Here is a 22352-nt window from a genome sequence, read left to right as displayed (position 1 = left end):
GGGGGGGGGCACTGCTATAAGCCATAGCTGTCAGAGCTGAGCTTGCAAAACTACACATCTGATATGACATGACCTCTGATTCTAGACGAAGATTAAGACTTTATTGGCATTAGTGACAGTCATAGTGAAAGGGATTTTTAAAAACTTTTTCTTGTCTACCCCGAGAACCATCAATACGATGGCAAAAGAATGTAGGAGACGCCTGTCCCCCACAGGGTGACAGCACACTTTACCATGGTCCCTGGCAGAAGGGAAACATTCAGAAAGAGTAGTACAGTAGGCTTTTTGAGACTGAATGATGTCAAGAAGTTCTTACCAGGACAAGGGACTTCAGCATCTTCAACATAAAGAAGTGTTGGTTTTTATACCAAAGAAACTACCCCTTCTTTTAGCTATGATAGTAAGTCATGGAACAACTATCCTCATTCACCATTCAAGATTTAGAAGCACCAACAGACTTCGTGTGTGTGCAGCTGCGGATTATCTACATCACTGCTATCTTACCTTTGGCCAGTAGGAAGCAGCCAACATATATCCACCTTGTAAGAGACAATTAGAATTTGGTGTTCCATTATTCATTTGGAAACTGTCCTGGGTTTCATCCTGCACAGTGCTCAAGGAAGCTACACTCTCTTCATCATATGCTTTCAAGTGAGGAGTTCCTTCTGCTGAAGGAAGGAGGTTTAGGCAGTTAGAACACCAAAACCTACAGTGTTATGTTCCTCCAATGGAATTGTTTAATTATTTAATGTACACAGATTATTAGCTTTAGAACATACATAAATTAATTTCAAACAAATGCATAATATGACACAGAACGAAAATACCAAAGCTTTTTGTTTGGTTTTCTTTCTAGACAGAGAGAGGCTATTAGCCTGTTTAATCAATCAACAAGCAAGACCAAACCTGTGAACAAAACTGTGATATTTAAACTGGAAGTGTTAAACAGAGGACAAACGTGCAAAAGTATAGCTAAAGCACAGTAAAATAAAAGTTTCAGACATTCCAGTCATTTATCTGGAGCACATTTTCTAACAGGAACAAAGAATCAGTGCTGACAAGAAAAATGATGGGAAAATTCAATGTGATGCACAGAAGCTCTCAAATACAATCTGCTCTCACCAGACTCATTTGTTTCTAAGAAACTCAAATGCTTACAACACCAAAATAGCCAGAGTCCAGTAACACCTGAAAGACTAAAAAAATAGTGACAGGGTATGAGAAGTGACTGAAGAAGTGAGCTCACAAAAGCTCATACCCTGTCAAAAGAGCCATAAAAGAATGGGCGGTATAAAAATCCAAATAAATAAATAAAAATCCAAAATAAATAAATAAAAAGTCTGTTAACTTTAAGGTGCTTATTGGACTCTTGCTCTTTTCTACTGCTACAAATTAACACAGCTACCCATCTTGATTTATCTCCAAAACAGCTGTCACTCCACTAAAATCGTCAAGCCTAAAATTGCCACAGCAGGAATAACTGCCATGTCTTAGCCAGGGGAAGATAAAATTAGTGAAGGCATAGTAATGGGCATAAGAACACTTTGCACCCAGAAACTCAAATGAACAGAGGAAAAATAATTCCATCCATGAAGGATCATTCCCTCTAGACTACAAAACATATCATCCTTACAACTGCTTTGTCTGGACTGCCAAATCCTGCTTCTAACTTCTCTCTGGGCTGATGGCAGAAGACAAGGCCTGGTTAATTAGAATTTAAAACCTGCTGTACTATAGCTTGTTGCTCCAATGGAACTGCAGGCCCTTGATGTTTGGAGGATTTTCACATTTGTCAGTGCCAAAAACTGTATTCGTAACTGATGTTTTTGTTCATACCACTGGCCTACAACAAAGTGAACTGCAGCTGTCTAGAATTTAGTTGTTACATTGGTGATAGCACAACCATGAAGTATTTATGAGTCAAAATATTTTATAGCAGCAGCCCCCAACCTTTTTAAGGCTGGGGACCGCCTGTGGGGGTAGAGGGAGAGGGCGGCCCGGGTGCCATGCACGCGCGCAAACATCACACTCATTTTATAGCATGATTACGCCAAAAACCCAGTACATACAGCCTCATCATGAAGAAGAGATCCTTCTGATAACAGAACTTTTATTCCAACCTAGTCCTCTTTTTCCTCAACAATGTGAATTCTTTCAAATATCTTACAGTTATAAAACAAATATTATATCAAAAGTTCAATGCTGGCGATTTAGACAAATCAATATCATCATCTTTGTACTGAAGCCTTTGTTACAGTACAAATAAGGGATAAATCTGTAAATGTGATCTAACGCTGGCAGCATTGAGATGTAATTAGATCATGGGTGTGCCACTCCCTTCCCCTTGGAGCAAATACGTGAAGGTTTTCTGATGGGCTTACTGTACCCAATACTGACAGATTAATCGTGGTTTGTACTGTCTGAAACCCTGCTTTCTAAGCCAGAAAACAAATCAGTTTATCATTTTCTCAGATTTGGATATAAAATGGTTTGCTGGCAGCCAGGAAATGTTCAGTTACTCAACAGTGGTGGGGAGATGAGCTTGAAGTCTTCCAGGGCTTGTTTTCATAATGAAAGGCAATGCTTTTTTATTACATATGATGATGACGAGTGAAAATGTCTGCAACAGCTTTTACAATTCAGTACAGTAACTAATTTCTATAGCTTTCAGAGCAGAATCAATATTTATCGAAGAGAAAACAAAAAACCTAACTGGAATTAGCTAGGACCTGAAAGGTTGGATGTTCGTGCAAATTAAAACAAGTTACAAAATTATATAAACATTTATTGTGCACAGCTTTAAAAAAATTCTTTAAGGATAAGAACACACAAAGACCATAGACCATTATCGAAAAATTATCATATGCACTGTAACCAGTTGTCTAAATTACATAGACACCTAACCTTTCAGGTCCTAGCAAATTCCAGTTAGGATTTTTTGTTTTCTGTTCCATGCAACATTTCTCCCCTCCTTGTTCTTTGTTCAATATTTATCAAGCCTCAGTTAGTGCAGTACTGAGCGTAAGGCGAGCCTCAATAAATTGCCTTTGGCTTGAGAAGCAAGTTCCAAAATTTAGAAGCCAGGCTCACATTTCAGTCTTCAGGGTTATGTATGATCATGTTTTCTTATTACTACCCCCTCACCCACCCCAAAAACCTAGGCACCTCAAAAGAAATTTCTAGCTATCATTGTGATCTGGTGCCTAGGACACTGAACTAACTTCAAATTTAAAGAAAATACTATTGGGTTTATATTCCTAATGAATCTACTCAACGCTAAATGATTCAACAGTTACAAGTCTTCATGCGTATACCTCTCTTTTGTGCCTCCTCTTCATCACTGTCACTCTCTTCAGATGAAGAGGAAGAGGAGGAAGAGGAAGAGGAAGAAGAGGAAGATGACGACGACGATGCTGAAGAACAAGATGAAGAGGACGAAGAGCTCGATCTGGAGCGTGAACAAGAGGAGGAAGAAGATGATGATGAAGAAGAAGATCTGGAAGAACAAGATGATCTGTCTGAATCGGAGTCTGAATCGGAGCTGGAGTCTGATCCTCTCTTGCTAGCTCTCTGTTTTTTGGAAACAGCATTTGGAGTTAGGGGCTCTGTCCTTGCTGCAACCATGCGCCTGTCGCTTTCTGCTTTCACGACAGATTTGTGGTCTGCAGAATGTGATGATGTGCCATCCTTTGGGCTCAAAGGCTCAGTCTTTATTGTTCCTGTTTGTACATCATCGGTTGACATGGACTCTTCTCCTGAAGAGTGAGGATCTTCTTCATGGTTTTCATCCTTGATTTTTGCATCCTCAAGTGTGCTTCCTTTAACATCTAGCAGCCTTGCCTGAAGGGTGAGGGGTGATGTGGACAATGCCATCTGATACGGATGCAAAATTGGGGTAGGAGTTCTTGAAAGTGCTGCTTTGTTTTGACTGTAGTTCCTTTGGGCTGACATAAATGAAAGTTCAGGATCACGAAGGATGTGGTAGTCTGTTCTGCTAACCCCATGCTTTGCAGCGCCAACCAGTAAATCCCAGTCATGAGTCCCACACTCCCACCAGACTGGTAGGTCAGGATTTGGCTGGCAAAGTTTTAACCGCTCAAATACTTGTGGATGACGGACAGCTTGCTCCCGTACCTTCCTGAGAAGTTCAATTCGATACAAGGTTCGAGATGCACGTTCTTCAGTAATTGGCTGAATGAAAATATTTGGATCCATGGATTCTGCACAAGAAACACACAAACCTCACCATCTCAACCCTTTAAAATTTTCCCCCATGTTCACATTTTAAAATAAGGTTCCTAAGAACTAGAAACTGTTTTAATATTTGGAAGGGGAGAAAATACTGAACATTATAATTATAGCAATATATTTAAAAAAAAATTGCCTGAAGCAGTGGTCCCCAATCTTTTTATCACTGGGGACCACTCAACACCTTTTACTGAGGCCCAGTAGGGGGGGTAGTTTACTCCTCTACTCTCAACCACTGACCTAACGCTCTCTGATTGCTATGGTAATGTTTAAACATCCCTTCAAAATAAGATACAGACAAGCCACAACAATGAAGTGTGTTGTAAAGGGCTGGGGGGGATGAAGTAAAGGGCCGGAGGGGGGGGGAGAAGGCGTCCTTCGGGGCCCACCTCTAATTAGTCGAAGGACCACCTGTGGCCCGCGGCCCACAGGTTGGGGATCGCTAGCCTGAAGGATTCCCCCTCTGTATGACTATTAATGACCTGATACAGCAGCCTCTCCAATTTGTTTCAATGGTAGCGATACCTGTGATAGTAATGGAACATCTGCTCAGATGAAGACCCATGCTGACAGTAGGATCACACACATTTTTCAGCTGTGCTTCTAAATCTTGTTTTGTTTTTATAAAGGAAAAAAAAAAGAACAACTGCCACAAGTAACTCACCATCTTTTGAAGGCAGGCGACAGACTCTTCGGCACATGGCCATGAAAGCATACAGGTACTTCTCTAAGCTCTCATCCGTTTTCTTGTGCAATCGAGCCATCGCTCTAAACTTGGTCCAATCAAACTGACCCCTGTCAGGATCAAAGACAACACCAAAGGTGGAAACCACTCTGTAGAAGTCAGCTTCTTCCCTTCTTGTCCATCTAGATTTCAAATGGGAATGAAACACCATTAAGTAGGAAGTTGAAAGCTAGATCTGCTTGCTAGATAGTATAGTTTTAAACTGAGTATTCTTATTGTTACCTGCCTTAAATCTGGGTTTGGAGAAAAGCGGGGCTAAAAGCTCGAATCAATAAACACAAACCAGTCAACCAGCCAACACTGCCCCCCACCCCCCAATGCAATACTGGATGAAATAATGACTGAATAATCACTGAAAGGAAATAAATGCAAATGCTTTTTGTGAGCATGCAAACCTAATACTTGTATTTTGAGCAGACCTTTGCTGTCTTTCAATTTTGGCAGCCATTTTTGGATTTAGAGAAGCATCTTCATACGGAGTCTGAATCTCGCAAGGCTGAACTGGAAACACAGGCTGGATCTGTTGGATTTGTCTGTTCTTACTGGTACGCTGATAGGCGGTTATTAAGCGGCGCAAGCGTGTTGTTAAGGCAGACTGTGTTGGCCAGTAAAGCTTATCCCCTTCAGTGATCTGACCATCTATAATTGAGCAAACACAAAAGAATAAAAATATGTGATACTGGTTTGTTGCGATCTGTACCATACAAAATGTAGGCTTGCTCTATTTCAGAATAGTAAATGTACACAGTAACAGTTTATCATAAATTTTACCTCCATCTGCTATTATGAGGTCCCCCGGTGATGACACATCATCCTAAACCACAAATAAAAAACAAACAAACCATGATTCAAACAAACAAACCATGTCCTATAGATAAACACGACTGCTGATAACGTTTAAATTTTTTAAAAGAAGCTCACAAATCTCCCCAAAGCTAAAATTGATTTGCTACAGGTTTACCATCAAGTGTTTGTTAGGCCCACCAAATTTACAATCAAAATTAAGTACAAATATTATTACCTCTATGTCATCTTTAAACATGGCTGGTGCTGGTTTATATTCTGGATCTTCTACATCTCTGTAGGAATACAGAAGCAGTACAAAGCTGTTAAGAATGTATGTCATTTGTTACATACTTGACACAAATCACTTCATTTGAGAAAAGATTACTGAAAACTTGGACATTCTAGTTCTAACCATCTGAATTAGCTCTTTGTAAAAGTCCGTTCTAAGTATGTCCAGACTCTTTCTGGTTCTTGATCAATGGAGGAGGGTGGCAGGATGTCACCTCAATGCAAGAGCACTCAAGAGCAGTAAGTTCTGGCTCAAAAGCATTTTGTCCCTACTTGCTGTTACACTGCAGAATTAGACTCGTAGCTTCTGTGTTTGCAAAGGGCTTCTGGTCAACTCCACACAGTAGTTTGATGTTAAACTTCCTTCTAATTCACAGTGTATTTGCCACTTCTTTATAGTTTCCCTATATATGAAAATGTTACTCAACTAGTAAGCAACCCAGCCCTTCCACATCTTTCAAGCCAGGCACCACATTACAAATGATTTGAACTATGAAGGTACTAACTGCAGGGACTTCCACAGGGCATGATGCAATTCAGTCTTGCCCTCTGACCTACTCTAAATCAGGATATGGATATATGCGTGCAGACTGCATGAAGGAAAATATCAGAAAATTAGCAGTCTGCAGACTACACTGTTTTCTACATGTATTAGAACTTACTGAAACCCTTTAGACACAAAGCCAGGCAGAGTTGAGTACTTTAAAATCTTGTGGATTTAAACTGAAGAATGGGCACATTTTTAAGTCACAGCTGGTGGCACGCTGAAAGGATTTTATTTCAGCTGGATCATATCCTACTCGCTTACATGCTCAAACCCTGTTTACAAGCACACGAAATGATTTTCCATAGGAGATTCTCTTCCCGTCTGAACATGTGCACAATAGCAATCTTCTCTGAGTTCTCTTCTGACTATTCTTCCCTATATTCTATAAGATCAGAGATGGTTCAAATGTGGTTTTCTCTGTCTGCAGCACCAGCTGTCTGAATAGGCCTCTCCAAGGCGGCCAGAAGGGCTCCTATATTTCGGAGGAATCATATAGCACCTCACTGTTTCTTTACAAGCAGTTGGTGGAGGCTGTTTCTTGCTGCTGGTTTGGGAGTTAATGAGGGACATTAGTGGGTTGTCTGTACTTGATTTTGTTTGCACAGAGCTTGAGCCGTGAGCCGTCTGAATCACTACAGATGGTGTATATATTTATATTTAAAAAATATTTTTTTAAACATCATACCCATCCATATAATCATTTGCTCTCTGCTCAGCAGCAACTGCCTTGTCATCCGGTTTCCCCACTCTTTCCAGGAAGCAAAGAGCAGCATCTGCTCTAATTGTATTGTACTTCTCATAACCTGAAAAAGAAGCATACTATGAACACAACCACAAAAACAGAACAACCTAACAATAAAAGTAAGAAAAAAATACGTTACTTGCCATGCTTAAAAACTCCTATGAGGAGAGATTTATCTGCCTCAGTATCCCACCACTCTGCTGGCACCTCAGAATGGTCTGGCTCAGGGACCCAGACATCAATTTCACTGAAATGTTCATCCAGAAAAAAAAACCAACAACACAGGAGTTATTTTTGTTTATTGCTGCATACACTGATTTGTTCTGTTTAAATAAACTCATGGCAGATATCAATACATATATATGGAGTAAAATAATATGGAGTTCAAACCTTGAGTGTTGCAAAGCACCAGCTTATGCAGGGCAATTCACTCTCTATTTGTCTCAGTGGCTTATTTCTAACATGGGCTTAATGCTGGCCTTTCATACAAGGCTGTTGTAAGGATAACCAAATAACACTTTATAAGCTATACAAGTTCTAGGGGTTTTAAAGTTATGATACTATGATACTATTCCCCAGTTTGAGTGATTTGCAATATGTAAATAGCAAAAGCTATTAAAATTCTGTTCATTCTAGTATTCTGTAGAACAGATTCATTTAATAATCAGTACTGTTTAAAAATCAAAGGACTTGAAGCTGAGTTTACCTGGCGTCAATTCCTTCAAAAACCTTTTGGCATTCATTACCAATGACTTCCTGTTTCAAATAATACAGCATCCTAACTCGAAGTAAGACCCTGAACAGGAAAACATATACAAGAAATTAATTCTGCTGTTTTTAATTAATGCTACTTTTAAGACAGCACCTCCCCGCCCTTAAATCCAGAATGTTTCTGTCCCAAGTATAATCTGCTTCCAAGGCCAGCTTGGATGTAGCTGTTCATGCTGTCCTGTAGAAAATTGGCTCCACTGTCTTTAATGGAACCTAAGCATGTTTGACCCAAATGTTAACTCAGTGTTGTTAAAAACTGCCTCTTTGTAAAACTCCAGGCACCAATGTACAGAACTGTACTGCTTGCAAGGGTAATTTCCACCAAACCCAGACGGATTCTGGAAGGAAGTTAAATTCTGTAACTAGCACCCTTAATTTTAAATAAACGGTTATTAGTTGGGCCCTGCGGATGCCCCCTGAAAAGCATACAATGTAGTCTGAATCTGTGTCTTTTATGCCCAACCTCCAGCCCACTTGAGGTTCCACTATGAACAGAAACAAATCAGGCTGCTTTCTTTTCAGGCCAAACTTCCAGACAGCTGGGGGTGCTGTTCTCTGGTGGAAACCTTCTCTGGTAAGGAGAGAAGTTAGGGTAATATCAATCTATGCCTCTCAGTTTTTGTGTGAGAAGCTAGAAGAAGAAGAAGAAGAAGAAGAGTTGGTTCTTATATGCCGCTTTTCCCTACCCGAAGGAGGCTCAAAGCGGCTTACAGTCGCCTTCCCATTCCTCTCCCCACAACAGACACCCTGTGGGGTGGGTGAGGCTGAGAGAGCCCTGATATCACTGCCTGGTCAGAGCAGTTTTATCAGTGCTGTGGCGAGCCCAAGGTCACCCAGCTGGTTACATGTGGGGGAGCGCAGAATCGAACCCGGCATGCCAGATTAGAAGTCCGCACTCCTAACCACTACACCAAACTGGCTAGAATGTTTAAACCTCCCCACCTCCCCTAAATCCAATTTTGCCTCTAAGTGCAACTGCAGAGAGCATGCCTGCTTTAGTAGTGTAAAGAGGGACACATGAATACAGCTACAATAATCAAACTAATATTCCTTTTCAGAAGCTCTCACGTGGGCCCCACAATAAAGCCTATTTGCTTTTAACAAGAACACTTATTTGCACTTCAAAAGGAAGCATATTCAGTCCTGGAAGCTCATTTCATAAGCTTTGAGACAAACAAAACTATTTATAGTGTTACTCACTTGTTGCAGTGATGCTTTATGTGCTTTTTATACCCTTCATCTTGCAGCAGATGCTCCGGATTATACTTTCGAAGCCATTCTGCTTTATGTATATCGAAAGTGCTGGCCTGAGTCTTAACTTTCTTTCCTTTCCGACCCCTGGGGACAGGGGCTGACAAACCTATTCAATGCAAGAACACAGTACAGTGAGAGCATAAAAAACAGAGAGGGAGAACTCTCTGGAAGCTGCACTCCATCTCAACTGTGTATTTGCCTCCTCCTGGCCTGCGGGGTATGAGAGATGGGCATGGCACAAGCTGGCATGGCATAAGCCCACGGCTCACAGCTGGTGCCCATGGATAAACCACCTACATAATCTCAACCAGCTGAATATACAATTTTTTGTTTTATTTCCTTAGATTGTATCTTTGCTCTAAACAGTTCTCATCGAGGCACAAAAAGTAGAAAACACTTTCTAAACTCACAGATCCTGATAGATTAAAATGTGGAATTTTCTGGCAGAGGATGTAGTGATGGCCACAGGAATAAACAGCTTTAAAAGGCACTAAATCTCTGAATCCCAGAGCCAGGAGGCAACATTGGAGGCTTAGCCTCTATGTCTTGTTGTTGGCTCTCCAGAGGAACTGGTTGGTCACGATGTGAGACAAGATGCCAGAATAAATGGACCACTGACCTGATCCAGCAGGGCTCTTCTTATGTGCTTATGATAGTCCTGTTTCATGCATGTAGGACATTTTAAAAATACCTCTATTTTCCTCTAGAATTCGGCAACTCTTATAAACACACACACAAACCACAACCAAGCAAGCAATATAATGGCAGAAACATTTTATTTTATTATTTATATTGACTCAGACTAATGGCTAAAAGACTTACAGTGCCTTCCAAAGCAAAGATATAAAGTCCACTGCAGTCAAGCTGGACTTCGAAAGGTGTAGCCCTGCTTAGGGATAGTGCTGCTGGATCCTTACCTAGGTGATTCTGCAGCTCCCGAGTCTGGCCGTCCTCAGTTGGTGTGATGAGGTCCCATATAAAACTTTTAATCTTTTCATCTCCTCTGTAGTGAACAAGGCAATAAGCTAAGAGTGCTCGGCAAATTATCTCCACATCTTGTTCATTTAGCTGCCTTTTGAAACGTCCGTGTGACAAAATCTCTCTCCAGCGACCCCACCTAGTTAAAATGTAACATTGGTCAACATTGGAAGCAAAAATTAATTCGAAAAGCACATTTGACCGCGGAGTTCTTTGCAGGGAGGTTCAGACTATAGCTGAAGTATACAGCAAAACCTTCATTATCCAACATTCGATTATGCAAAAAGCTCAGTTAACTGGCATAAACCCAGGTGGCAAGCTCCTCTGGCCCAGTCACCATGCTGCTGTGACTTCAGGTATATTTGTGCCCCACTCCTCTTGCTCCAGGCTAGCTTTATGCCCCTGGCTATTGCTGGGCTTCTGACCACTGGCATGCTAGCTGACATAATCTTTGCATGTGCCTCTTCTCCCATTGCCTGCCTTGAACTGTTGGTAACCAGTTCTGCCAGATGGCTCTTGGATAGTTGGCCCATTTGTCTGCCTCCTGCATGGGATGGCTCTGTGGCTCAGGGAGAGGGGGAAGGAGTCTACCAGGTTTGGGGGCTATCAGCATAGCATTCCCAATGAGACGGGATTTGGTTACTACAGAGTATTCTGTGTAAGGGAGGCTGGGCAATAAGCTTGATTATCCTGCACACTTGATTAACTGGTAACCTCTATTCCCCAGGATTGCCAGATAACAGAGCTCTTTACTGCATAATTTGTTTCCCCTTTTTTCAGAGTTCACAATGGTTCTCAAAACTGGTATACTGAAGTGTTTCAGAAATGCAAATGTATAATTCATTACCAATACCAGGAAGGTAATGAAAATGTAGCCTGGTAGTGTCTAGTTTCTCTCTTCATTCTCTTCACCTTCCCCATGATGTAACAGGTAAACACACTATTTCTGTGCAAATATGCATGTCTAATGCTAAACTTATTTGTATTTTTCTCAAATACCTCTTTAACTATGGTAAGCAATTTACACATCTCCAAAAAGCTTCTTCAGGTTTTGCAATTCTAATATGTAATACAACCTCTATTCTTCCACACCACATGTTTTGTGCTAGCTTGCAATGGTAATTTTCTTTAATATTACTCTGTTAATAAACTCATAAAGAGATGGGTAGCCTCCTGCTAAGATTTTCTGAAGCTTGGTTGTTTTGGTTCCCCTAATGCAGCAATGAACTGCCACAAAGTGTGGCACTCTTAACAGTGCTGCACCATCATTATCACATAATTGCTCTGGAGTCAGAGATGCTATCACCTGTAAGATCACCTGACACACAGGAAAGACACAGCTTCCAAAGTAACAGCATTATTACCCGTAGACTAGCAAGTTTTTCTCCACCCTGAAGCATTCCGTTCTTCCATATCCATTGGAACGGTCACAAGGTCTCCGCAGTTTTGGTTTATCATCCCCTTCACTCTCAATATCAGATAATTCAGCAAGCTCATCTTTTGTAGCACTAAATGGCCTTGTTTGTTTCCTAATTCGGGGAGTGTCAATGACCAGGCTATTCTGTGATAGGGTAAAGAATATATATATTTGAAACAAGTCAGCAATTGCAAAGTACCTGACATATAGCTTGAAATTGACAATTATAAAATAAATTGAAATTGATTAGATCTTCCTAGAAGCAGAAAGGGAAAGTGCCATTTTGGATGAGGATTGGGTTTGCTAAAAAAATAGTATTTCAAGAGTGCAAAGCTGATGTTCAGATCTGCTACAATGACAATTCTCATAGCTTATTAAAAACCTGATTTGGACAATTACAAGTACAAACATGCTCAGGCCTGTTGAGTTTTCTACAGAAAACAAAACATTAATACTTACTCTGCCACTGATGACATCCAGGTCTATTTCTGCTTTTTTGGCCCACTTCTGCCAAAAATTAGGATCATCTAATGAAATATCTGTCCTATTTCCAGATGCAACAAAACTAGCCTGTAACAAATGCAACAGAATGTATAATCAAAACCCGAGTCCAATTTAAGGAGGTATCCCGCCTGAGAAAGACCACCACCTTTCCAACCAAACCCTTTCAAGGCAATTATATTAATTACATATCAAGGGGTGGAGCAGTGTGACCATGGTATAAAAGTGTAAACAAATTTCCTTCCATGATTGCATTGCAATCTTGCCTTTAAACAGGGGCATCTGCCGCAAATTGGGCAATCACATGCAGGAGATTCTGCGTGCTCAGATCTCTCTCAGTGCTCCATGGATAAAAATGCTACCATGCAACAATCACACTGAAAACTTTACCTACCTTAGCAAATGTTGAGCCCCTCCCTTCAGATTCAATTGTGATTGTTTTTGTGCGACGTTGCAGGATCTGATCAATATCCTCTTCGCAGAATTTAGAGCCCTCGTCTTCCTCATCCATAATGGCACCATAAGCACCTCTTCGAAGCAAGTCCTCAATTTCTTTCTTTGAGAGTTGCTGTATCTGTAAAGATAAGATTTTTATAATGTAAGAGACTAATTCAACAGAAAAATACATTTTCAATAATCTATTTGTTATTAATTATGCATTTAGAAAAAAATCATGTCAATAAATCACTTGTGCAAAGGTGTTTTAAACATTCAAAAAAATTAAATCTTATCTAAAGTTCTACATCATTATTTTATCATGGAATTTCATACTGCACATCTTCATATTGGCTGTTTACTTCAGACTTACATGCAAGTAACGCCTTTATTTAAATGACGCACACAGAAAGTCTTTAAGGAACTTCAAGCTATGTTTTGCTGAATATTTTTAAAAGGTCATATATTCCACCTCCAGCAACTCCATGACCAAAATGACACTGCTCTCTCCTGAGTATTTCCAACTTTCCAGCTCAAACAAATTATTTTTTAAAAAATTACAAGTGTCATGGGAAATGAAAGAGGAGGTCCTGTTTCAGCCAGCTCTTTACAGCCCTTTTCTATGCAACAGCCACATGGGCTGCCAAAAAGTGCTGAAGAAATGGTACAGATAGCCATCCTCTGAAACAGAAAGTGGGTCTAGGGGTAAGAGTACATACACCACCAACACTATTTTCTCTTCCACTCATGCTTTGCAAGACAGCCTTGTCCAGACCCAGTTTCAGACTTGCTCTATCAAACATCTCTCTCTCGTACGAGTTCCGAGTTATCAACCTGTAGACTTTCACAGCTTTGTTTTGACCAATCCTATGGCAACGGGCTTGGGCCTGAAAAAGAAATGGTACATGATTAATCATGGCGATTCATTCTGAAACTTCCCGCAGAACCACTTAAATAGATATAACTGAAGTCTGAAAACATAAACATAGTAAGTTCTCCTGGTTAGATGATTTACAAGGCAAATTAAATCAAGGTTAAAACAAAACACTTTGCACCCTAAGAGTTGGATCCAAACTAAATTTTATAGGAAATTTACTGCCTTCCCTTCCCAATGATCTTCACATAACAAGATGAGGGCTGTCTTCAACAGAAAGAGGGAATCAGTAGAAACTGCCAGTTTACTCTGGATCCAACTCCATATACATTTTAGGTGTACTGTACATTGACATTCTTACCCTAAATCTGAAGGGCTAGTCACACAAACATTACCTGCAAATCATTCTGAGGATTCCAATCAGAATCAAAAATTATGCAAGTATCAGCTGCGGTCAGATTAATGCCCAGTCCACCAGCTCTCGTACAAAGAAGGAACACAAATCGATCGGAGTCTGGTTTGCTAAAACGATCGATTGCAGCCTGACGCAAGTTGCCCCTTACTCTTCCATCAATTCGCTCATACAGGTACCTTTGAAATGCAAAAAACAAACCACTAAACATAAGCCTGAAATTACAACAAATAAGCATTCAGTTTTGCATTCTCCAACAACCATTTAATGCTCCAAGAGCAACATTTGTAATAAAAGCATGTGGGTGTCCTCCCTGTACTCTCATAAAACATCTCAGGCCAACTGCCTCAGGCCTCTGACAAGCCCACACACTCTCTCACCTACCCATCCACCAGAAGTAGCCAAAGAAAATAATTCTTCTTGTTCCAATGAGATTAACAGATTTGGTAACTCTCACGTTTGTAAACATCTGAACAACGGCATTTGGCTTTTCAGAAAGGGAAAGATAACTAACTGCATTCAGATTGCATTCATAGAAACAGAATGCAGCACATGAAGGTTTCTTCCCATCAGGGGAAATTGCCAGGAAATCCTGGCTGAGATATCCTTCTTGCAGCATTGTGCAAACAAGTCTAGTGTTTATCCCTGCCAAGGGCAGGAGGGATTTCCCTATTACAGGATATGCTGTGACAGCAGTGATGGGAAAGGACTGTTTGGTAAAGGGCTTGTTGCAACATGCAGGAAAAGTATCAACAGTTAAATAACACAATTAACAGTCTGAAACACGCCAAGCACACAGACCAAAATGGAGCTATGGGAATACTGAAAACATAGCTGTTGCTTTAACCCTACATCAACACTTTCAGCAGCAGTTTTTTTTTGGGGGGGGGGGATGTCAGATGGCTCCTCCACCCAACAAGAAAGAACCTTTACAGTTACAGTAATTACCATTATCGCATTCTGTGAAACTAGAAGAGTGAATACAGGTAAGGATGTTCAAGAGTGGTGTCCACATCCAGAGTGGGCTGAATTTGCTGCCACAGAGACTCTCATCAGACAAACACACTTGAACAAGCTATCATGATTAAAAAAAGGTTGAGAGGGAAAACCATCGTGCTGCCTTGCAGAACTCTTCCAATGGTGCTTGAGTGCTGAATATTGCATTGGTGATTAAGAGTGGCAGCGATAGGCAAGTGTTGGGGCTGAGTGCAATGAATGCCTCTATCCATATGGCTAGAGTAGTTTTTTTGTGTTTCGTTTGTCTGTTAAGGGTTTATTTGTCCACTCAATCTGAGTGTAAAGATACAGCTACTCAGGTGTGTGAGAGGCAGCGATGCAAAGCCCTATGGTCATCCGTACTATACAGCAGTGGTGTGTGGCATTTCAGCTGGGACAAAGGATCGGCCCATGGCTCTGACATTTGGAATAAAGGATGGGTTTGTCCTTATAATCACTAGATCCAAGTAAAAGGAACAAAGCCCTTTTCAAACAGGTGAGGCATTAAGTTCTTAGACCTCTTTAAGTGATTTAATGGCTACTAGGAAAGTGCCTTTAAACAAAGTGTTATGCAGAGCTGGATGTAGCAATATAATCGGGGTCTTAAATAAAGCTTTGAGGACCTTGTAAGGATGCCAAGATGACTATTTAGAAACATGTAGCAGGTGTAAGATAGAAGAGCTTTATATGTGGATGTGAGCAGACAGGTCTGGACCTGGGAGATCCCTCCTCCCACCAGAAAGGACAAAAGCTCAGCGCATTTGCATAGTTCCACCTGAGGAACAAGTCAAAAGAGTACCCCAGTCTCAATTCACTCCTCTACTGGCAGCCTATATACAAATACATTACACTGCTGGACAGCCTCAATGCACTCAGAGAACTGCAGACCTAGGACACACCAAGCAACTCTTTCTTGGCAGATAAAGCAACCATTTGGCCTATCAATCTGAGCCTTTTCGAGGATGAAACACATTTCCTCTCCAAGTTTGAGCATTGGCTATATACAGCATTAAATAATTGCACAGTGCTTCATACAATGCCAGAGTCTGAGTCCAGTGGCACCTTTAAGACAAAGAAACTTTTAATCAAGGTGTAAGCTTTTGTGTGCACAGCACACTTCCTCAATCTGCCAAGAGAGATTTTATTCAGGTTATAGCTTGTGTCAATCCTGTAACATAAAAGCAAGACCGCCTCGCTGGCTTTCCCCCTATTCAAAAACAGTAGCAGAGTCTCTCTGTGTGGGGTAAGCAGGCCACGGCATTGATTTGATGTTTAGTCACCATTTAAAAGGGCTCTAAGTTTTCTTCACCACTAATCAGCCATAAAGCTGCACGGCAGATAATCTGAAAGGCCACAGGCGTTTGGCAGGCAGCCATGCTCCCCGAGTCATGCATTTTGTAACAGATTGTAATATATTAGCTCTGACAATTCTAACCAAAGGGCACTGTCAAGCGGCTTCACACTTCCATGACTCTTAAGGAGGAAATTCTATCTGTGTGCATGCTGCATTAAGTGCATCACAAGAAATATGATTTCTGCCTATTACATTAATACAAGGGGGCACCTGCAAAAATCACCGGGAAGACTCCCCCACCCAACCGCAGCTTTGCTGCCTCAGCAGCACCTACCCCTATCCCAGCTTTGCTCCTGCTCCCCCTCCCACTTTTGCACATGCAGGCCTGTCTCCTCACCCGTGATGGATACTGCACAGCTCCCAGTTGCTTCTACCGCTGAGACTGGAATGACCATCCTCCCTGTCAACGCTGCAGGTCCCAATCTCTGCTGCCGAGCCCACTGCCACTCCTCCTCCCCCTAACACCGTAGCTCCTGGTGTCTGCCACCAGACCCATCACAGCTCCCCCTCACTCCCAACATTGACACCACGGCTCCCAGGCTCTGTTGCTGCCACCACAGTCTTGCTCTTGTGCTGTTTTTTGTTTCTTGGGGGAAGAGGATTAAAACCTCCCAATGTATTTTTAACTTTTCAGGGTTTGGGTGGCTTTTTTTTTGGAAGGGACAAACTTGGGAGGGGGGGGATTCACCAGATTTGCAGAACTATCTGTTTCCTGTCAATGTGGCCTGATCAGGGAATTTAAGTATGTGTAGCTTTGCTATTAGAACAGCAAAAAGACTGCATTAAAAGTAGTCAAGATTATTTTTTAAAAATTAGCCATAATAGTAGACGCTTAATAACAACCCTCTAGCCAGCAATCCAGTGCCTTAACAAAATATAGATCATGCAGCTATATAATCAAAATATAGTAAACGCATGTTTCAGACTCTGAAAGCTCAGAAATTGCAGTCATCTCCTTTTTTTTTTTTTTGCATTTGCATGCTTTATGTTTTTTATTCTGGTCTAAGACCGTATGACTAAATAAACTGAAACCTCTGCATGCTTTCCCCCTGCATGAACTCAATTCAAGCAAGAGAAAGAAACTGATTTACACCCTGCCTTTCTCCTCGATGCTTAATCCAAATTGGCTTACATCATTCTCCTCTTCATTTTATCCTCACAACATTCTTGTGAAGTGGCTTAGGCTGAGTGTGTGTGACTGGCCTGACATCATCCAGAAAGCTTCTGGAGAAGAGTGGGGATTTAAACCTGGCTCGGCCAGATCCTAATCTGATACTCTAATCGCTACGCCACACCGGCTCTCAATTACAGAGCAACCAAGTGTTTCTTGCAATCTGTTTCATAAATTACTGTTACTGTTACCTCTCAACAGCAGAATTACTAAAGTTTCAATTAAAATCAACTCAATAGTATCAAGAGTTTATGCTCCACTGTAAAGTTGCTTCATTCTAAAGGGCTGGGCTTTCAGCTGTGGTGCAAGGGAACAACTGGTCATTCAGGCCTGGGTTGCATGTCTCTTCACTTCTCATTACTTGATTACTCACAGCTACATGAACCTACCGAAGAGCATTTCATGTATCATTATTGCTCCATTAAATTATCTGGTTGCAACAGAAATGCTATATTTGTGGCACTGCAGTCATGCATGCAAGTCCACCGTTCATCAAGCAAGGAGCACAGACATCCAACTAAGCCGCTGGCATTTGAAAACAAAGGTATAGGAAATCAAGAGTTCTACAGAGTCAGTGTTCCAGTCAGTACATCAGATTAAAACCAGAGATGCCCAATCTAATCTAAAGCTCAACAAGTAATTTTAAGCCACACTATGTCAGCCTAAACTACCCCAAAGGGCTTTGCCATCAGCACCTACAAAAAAAATATGCAATTAAACTGCCAATTTCCAATATTGCCAGTAACCTACCTTTTATGTATAAGGTAGTCTTCAAGAATATCGAGACAGCGGACCATCTGAGAGAAGATAAGCACTTTATGGCCTCCTGCTTTCATTTTCGGAAGAAGTTTGTCTATGAGAACCAATTTCCCAGCAGACTGGATCATTGCTTGCAGGTGGAAGTCTGGAGCAGTTGGGCTGTATGTCTCCCTAAATTCTCCAAGGATTTTTTCCTCAGCACCTACCAGATAAGGTACACAAATTGTTAATATTAAAATGCCTTTCTTTCTGACACTTTGACACAAGATTAATGCAATTTGAATGGTTACCTTGTAAGTTGTATAGAAGCATAATTAAGGCCAGATTCTCTCAATTTAAAATTGCCACCCTTGACAACATTTTTCATGTTAATATTTACTCCTAAAAGATCCCCCCCAAGGGTCCCCCCCACTTCTTGCTGAAGGGATCATTTCACATTTTGCATTAAAATGCATGATGGTAAACCCAAATATGTTTTTCCACTTGCCCAATTCCCTGTGAAACAGAAGTTCCAACTGCACTCTGCGAACTTCACATGTCCTTATACAGGCCATGCTGGAGAGGACTAGATGCCATTTCCCTTCTCCACATAGTTCTTGAGATCCAATCAATTAATTATTAGAGCATCAGCTTCACAATAAGAACAGAGGCAAGCAAACTGATTGATCAGATCGAATTTAGCATTCATGTAGCTTTCTAAAGAACGTGCAGGGACTTCACCCACCCTAAAAACAAGGTATAACAGTAATCCAATTATTTATCTTATGGATATTGTTCTGAAATTTATCTTAATTATAGCTTTACTGGGGTCAGTAGTGTTGTTTTGATACACAAAGGGGCCCTGCAATAACTGAATGACAAAGTTTTGACATTTTTACCTTTGATAAGGTATGGGTGATTGCAGCACTTCCTGAGTTCCATCATAGTGTTAACCAAGTTGGGTACATTAGCTTGGCCTGCACCTTTTGACAAAAATGCAAAGTTCTTTTCTAAAATAGCTCGATAATACTTTTTCTGTATGTTGGTTAGCTCAACTTCAATAATGGTTTCTTCCTTGGGAGCCAACTTCTTCTCTACATCTTCTTTTAGCCTTCTCAGCATCATTGGTTTCAAGATAGCTTGCAGTTTTTGCACCTAAATGAAATACAAATTATCTGCAGCCACATATACACACCACTTTATATATAAATATAAACACATATGAAGAGTTGGTTCTTATATGCCACTTTTTTCTACCAGAAGGAGTCTCAAAGCCTTCCCTTTCCCCTCCCCACAACAGACAGCCTGCGAGGTAGGTGAAGCTGCTCAGTCAGAACAGCTCTATCAGTGCCATGGCAAACCTAAAGTCACCCAGCTGGCTGCATGTGGGGGAGTGGGGAATCAAACCCGTCTCACCAGATGAGAAGTCCACACTCCTAAACACTACACACAAACACAAGAAAAATTTAAACTAGCTTTGTCCTGTCAAAGTCATTTACGAAGCAGCATAGCAGCTTGATTACATTTGTCAGAAAATGTAAGCGGGAAATGTGGTATTTTGATGGATATACATATAGGCCTCTCTCTCTCTCTCTCTCTCTCTCTCTCTCTCTGAGTAAGGACATCTTGTTATTTCTGGCATAATCCAGGAAATGGTATTTGAACTGGACAGCATGATCTGCTAGAATTTCCATGGTTCAGTCTTTAAGGTAAACACACCTTATTACAGTTAACAAGGAACAGCCAAAAATCCATATGCTAATACTGTGTATCCTAGAACACACAGCTCCACAAGCTGCATGCCAAACCACTATTTAAACTGAGCCAAAACCCTTTAGCACCCTTTAGAAAGAGGGTTTCTGGATCATGGCCAACAAATGGGCCTTCTGTTACTTATCTAATAAATTACACCCTGCACTGGACAAGATGTGCATAATGCATGGATTTATTTAATTATTGTATTTATATACCACCCTCCCTGGAGGCTCAGGGCTTTTTACATAAAATGTATAAACAAGACAGGAAACAATCTATAACATATAAATAACCATAACATTATGATTTTTAATCACGACACCAAATACCATGATTTCACAAATGCATTATCGTTAATTTGGAAACACTGTACATTTCAGCATTACTACTATAGTTAAAGTAAAGAAACAATAAGATAGCCTTTTAAACATTATTTTAAATGAAAATGGAGGAGAGAAGCAACTGATTTACTGCTGTCTGTTGGGATGACTGCCCTTAAGTAACAACCAGCTCATAAATTCTTAATCTTCATTTCCAATACAGTACTTTGGGACATACCTGCTCCTCTGTTTTAAGATCCCCAAATTCCTGCATGAATGTAGATTCTGCTGGAAAACGTAAAGGTTCAAGGAAGTGAAGGAGGCTGAAAAGTTCTTCTACGGTATTCTGCAGTGGTGTGCCTGTCAAAAGCACCTTGTGCTCCTATGAAAGATGCACATTAAGCATGACATTTTAAAATACAGTGGCTAAAAAGCTGCTCAACACCTTGAACCTTAGCAAGATACAGAGACAATATGCCTGACCATAATACCTAATCAAGAGGTGTTTTGGGCAAATAAATATTTGTGTTACTTGGTTGCCTTTAATAAATTATATCATTATTAATTTTGCAATGTGATTTAGTGGGGTGTGGCTTGAACCTTCCCAGAAGGATTCAAGAGCAAAGTACTGCAGTGCAAGTGATAAGAATTCCAGCAGAAGAATCAATGACAATAGGTTAAAGGGTTTTATGGTACATGAAAAGCTGGGATAGATTGTAACAGACATGCAAAGACTGGCAACAATTACTCATTCAGAGACAGAGTAGTAAAACAAAATATAAAACTACCAGCCAACAGAACACCCTCTTATTCCCCTGATTTTTGGACTACAAAATCTAAGCGCAGATTTTCATACAGTTCTTTGGAGTGAGTGAATTAAACTACTTTGTTCATTAGAGGTCATGCAGATTTGGGAGGGAAGGAAGAGAAGGAACTGCACACTTAATGTAAGTAACACAAAGCACTCAAATTAAGAATGTGGGGCTTGGAGAAAACAACTTTTTCAAACGTTTAGCTTAAATGGTAACTTCCACTTGCATTCCCATCCTAACCGTGACTCACTTTGTTGACTTCGAGAAACTGAAAAGCAAACACTCACAAGATTCATAAGTTTCAGTCCTTCCAGCAGTTTGCAGTTTTTATTCTTCAGTCTGTGTGCTTCGTCAATAATAACACAGCGCCATTCAATAGCATTGAGTTCAGGACAGCCACCAAGAATCATCTCAAAGGTAGTGATAATGGCTTGGAATTTGTATGTACCTCGAACGATGCGCCCCTGAAATGTGAACAAACATTATCTTGAACCTTCTTATTTTTCACTGAATTTGCAGCGCTGGAATAGAATGAAAGAATATAAGTACAGCAGTATTGGAGTCGATGGGCAATTTAAGTCTTGCCATCCTATTCCTGCTCTGACCAATCAGATGCCACGGAAGATCTACATAGAAGGCATAGAAGCCAAAGCCTCTTTTCCCCCAGCAACTGGTATTCAGAAAAAACATAGCCTCTGAGCATCATCAGTCTTTAAAGCCATTGTGGAATAGACGTTCAGTGTCTAACCTGCCCTTCCTTTAAAGCAATCTGTGAGGATTTATATTCTTATCAACTGCCCTCTCTGCTTGACTGGACTCAGGGTAGTGAACAACGTACGTCCTACAATGAGTTAAAATTTCATTGTAAGCAGTTCTAAAAAATTCTGCACAGAAGTGTAAAAACCAGAACCCGGGAAGGGGAGGGGTGCAACACAGGAAGGAGGTCAATTAGATGTTGATGTTTTTACTGGCCTCGGCCATAGGTCTGGTGGAAGCTCTGTCTTGTAGGCCCTGTGGGATTCAGTAAGCTCTGACAGGGCCCTGATGTTTTTTGGGAGCTCATTCCACCAGGCAGGAGCCAAGGCTGAGAAGGCCCTGGCTCTGGTCGAGGCCAGCCGAATTTCTCTGGGACCCAGGACCACTAGTATGCTTGTGTTGGCTGAGCGCAAGGCTCATCGTGGATAACCGGGATGTTCCTCAGAATGCTG

The 22352-nt window shown here is 40.9% G+C and overlaps 1 protein-coding gene across 18 annotated transcripts in view; it reads right to left on the bottom strand.

Moving 5' to 3' along the window:
- CHD9 (chromodomain helicase DNA binding protein 9) overlaps positions 1-22352 on the bottom strand; it is a 72299-nt gene that overhangs the window by 10377 nt on the left and 39570 nt on the right. For 14 of the 18 annotated variants that reach the window (XM_077310993.1, XM_077310991.1, XM_077310999.1 and 11 more), the window contains 20 exons: positions 21432-21608; positions 20571-20714; positions 19157-19412; positions 18270-18480; positions 13982-14177; positions 13432-13599; positions 12672-12851; positions 12236-12346; positions 11724-11920; positions 10299-10498; positions 9328-9487; positions 8063-8152; positions 7500-7603; positions 7300-7417; positions 6015-6072; positions 5765-5807; positions 5413-5632; positions 4913-5115; positions 3315-4220; positions 505-668 (listed from right to left, as the gene is read on the bottom strand). In XM_077310993.1, coding sequence (XP_077167108.1) covers positions 505-668; positions 3315-4220; positions 4913-5115; positions 5413-5632; positions 5765-5807; positions 6015-6072; positions 7300-7417; positions 7500-7603; positions 8063-8152; positions 9328-9487; positions 10299-10498; positions 11724-11920; positions 12236-12346; positions 12672-12851; positions 13432-13599; positions 13982-14177; positions 18270-18480; positions 19157-19412; positions 20571-20714; positions 21432-21608 — 3906 coding nt within the window. The remainder of the gene's footprint in view (positions 1-504; positions 669-3314; positions 4221-4912; positions 5116-5412; positions 5633-5764; positions 5808-6014; positions 6073-7299; positions 7418-7499; positions 7604-8062; positions 8153-9327; positions 9488-10298; positions 10499-11723; positions 11921-12235; positions 12347-12671; positions 12852-13431; positions 13600-13981; positions 14178-18269; positions 18481-19156; positions 19413-20570; positions 20715-21431; positions 21609-22352) is intronic. The other 4 variants (XM_077310996.1, XM_077311000.1, XM_077311003.1 and 1 more) reach the window with 2 other exon arrangements.

The sequence above is a fragment of the Paroedura picta genome, chromosome 14 (genome assembly GCF_049243985.1).
Source record: "Paroedura picta isolate Pp20150507F chromosome 14, Ppicta_v3.0, whole genome shotgun sequence".
Lineage (NCBI taxonomy): Eukaryota > Metazoa > Chordata > Lepidosauria > Squamata > Gekkonidae > Paroedura > Paroedura picta.
This window is presented reverse-complemented; position numbering and strand designations above follow the sequence as displayed.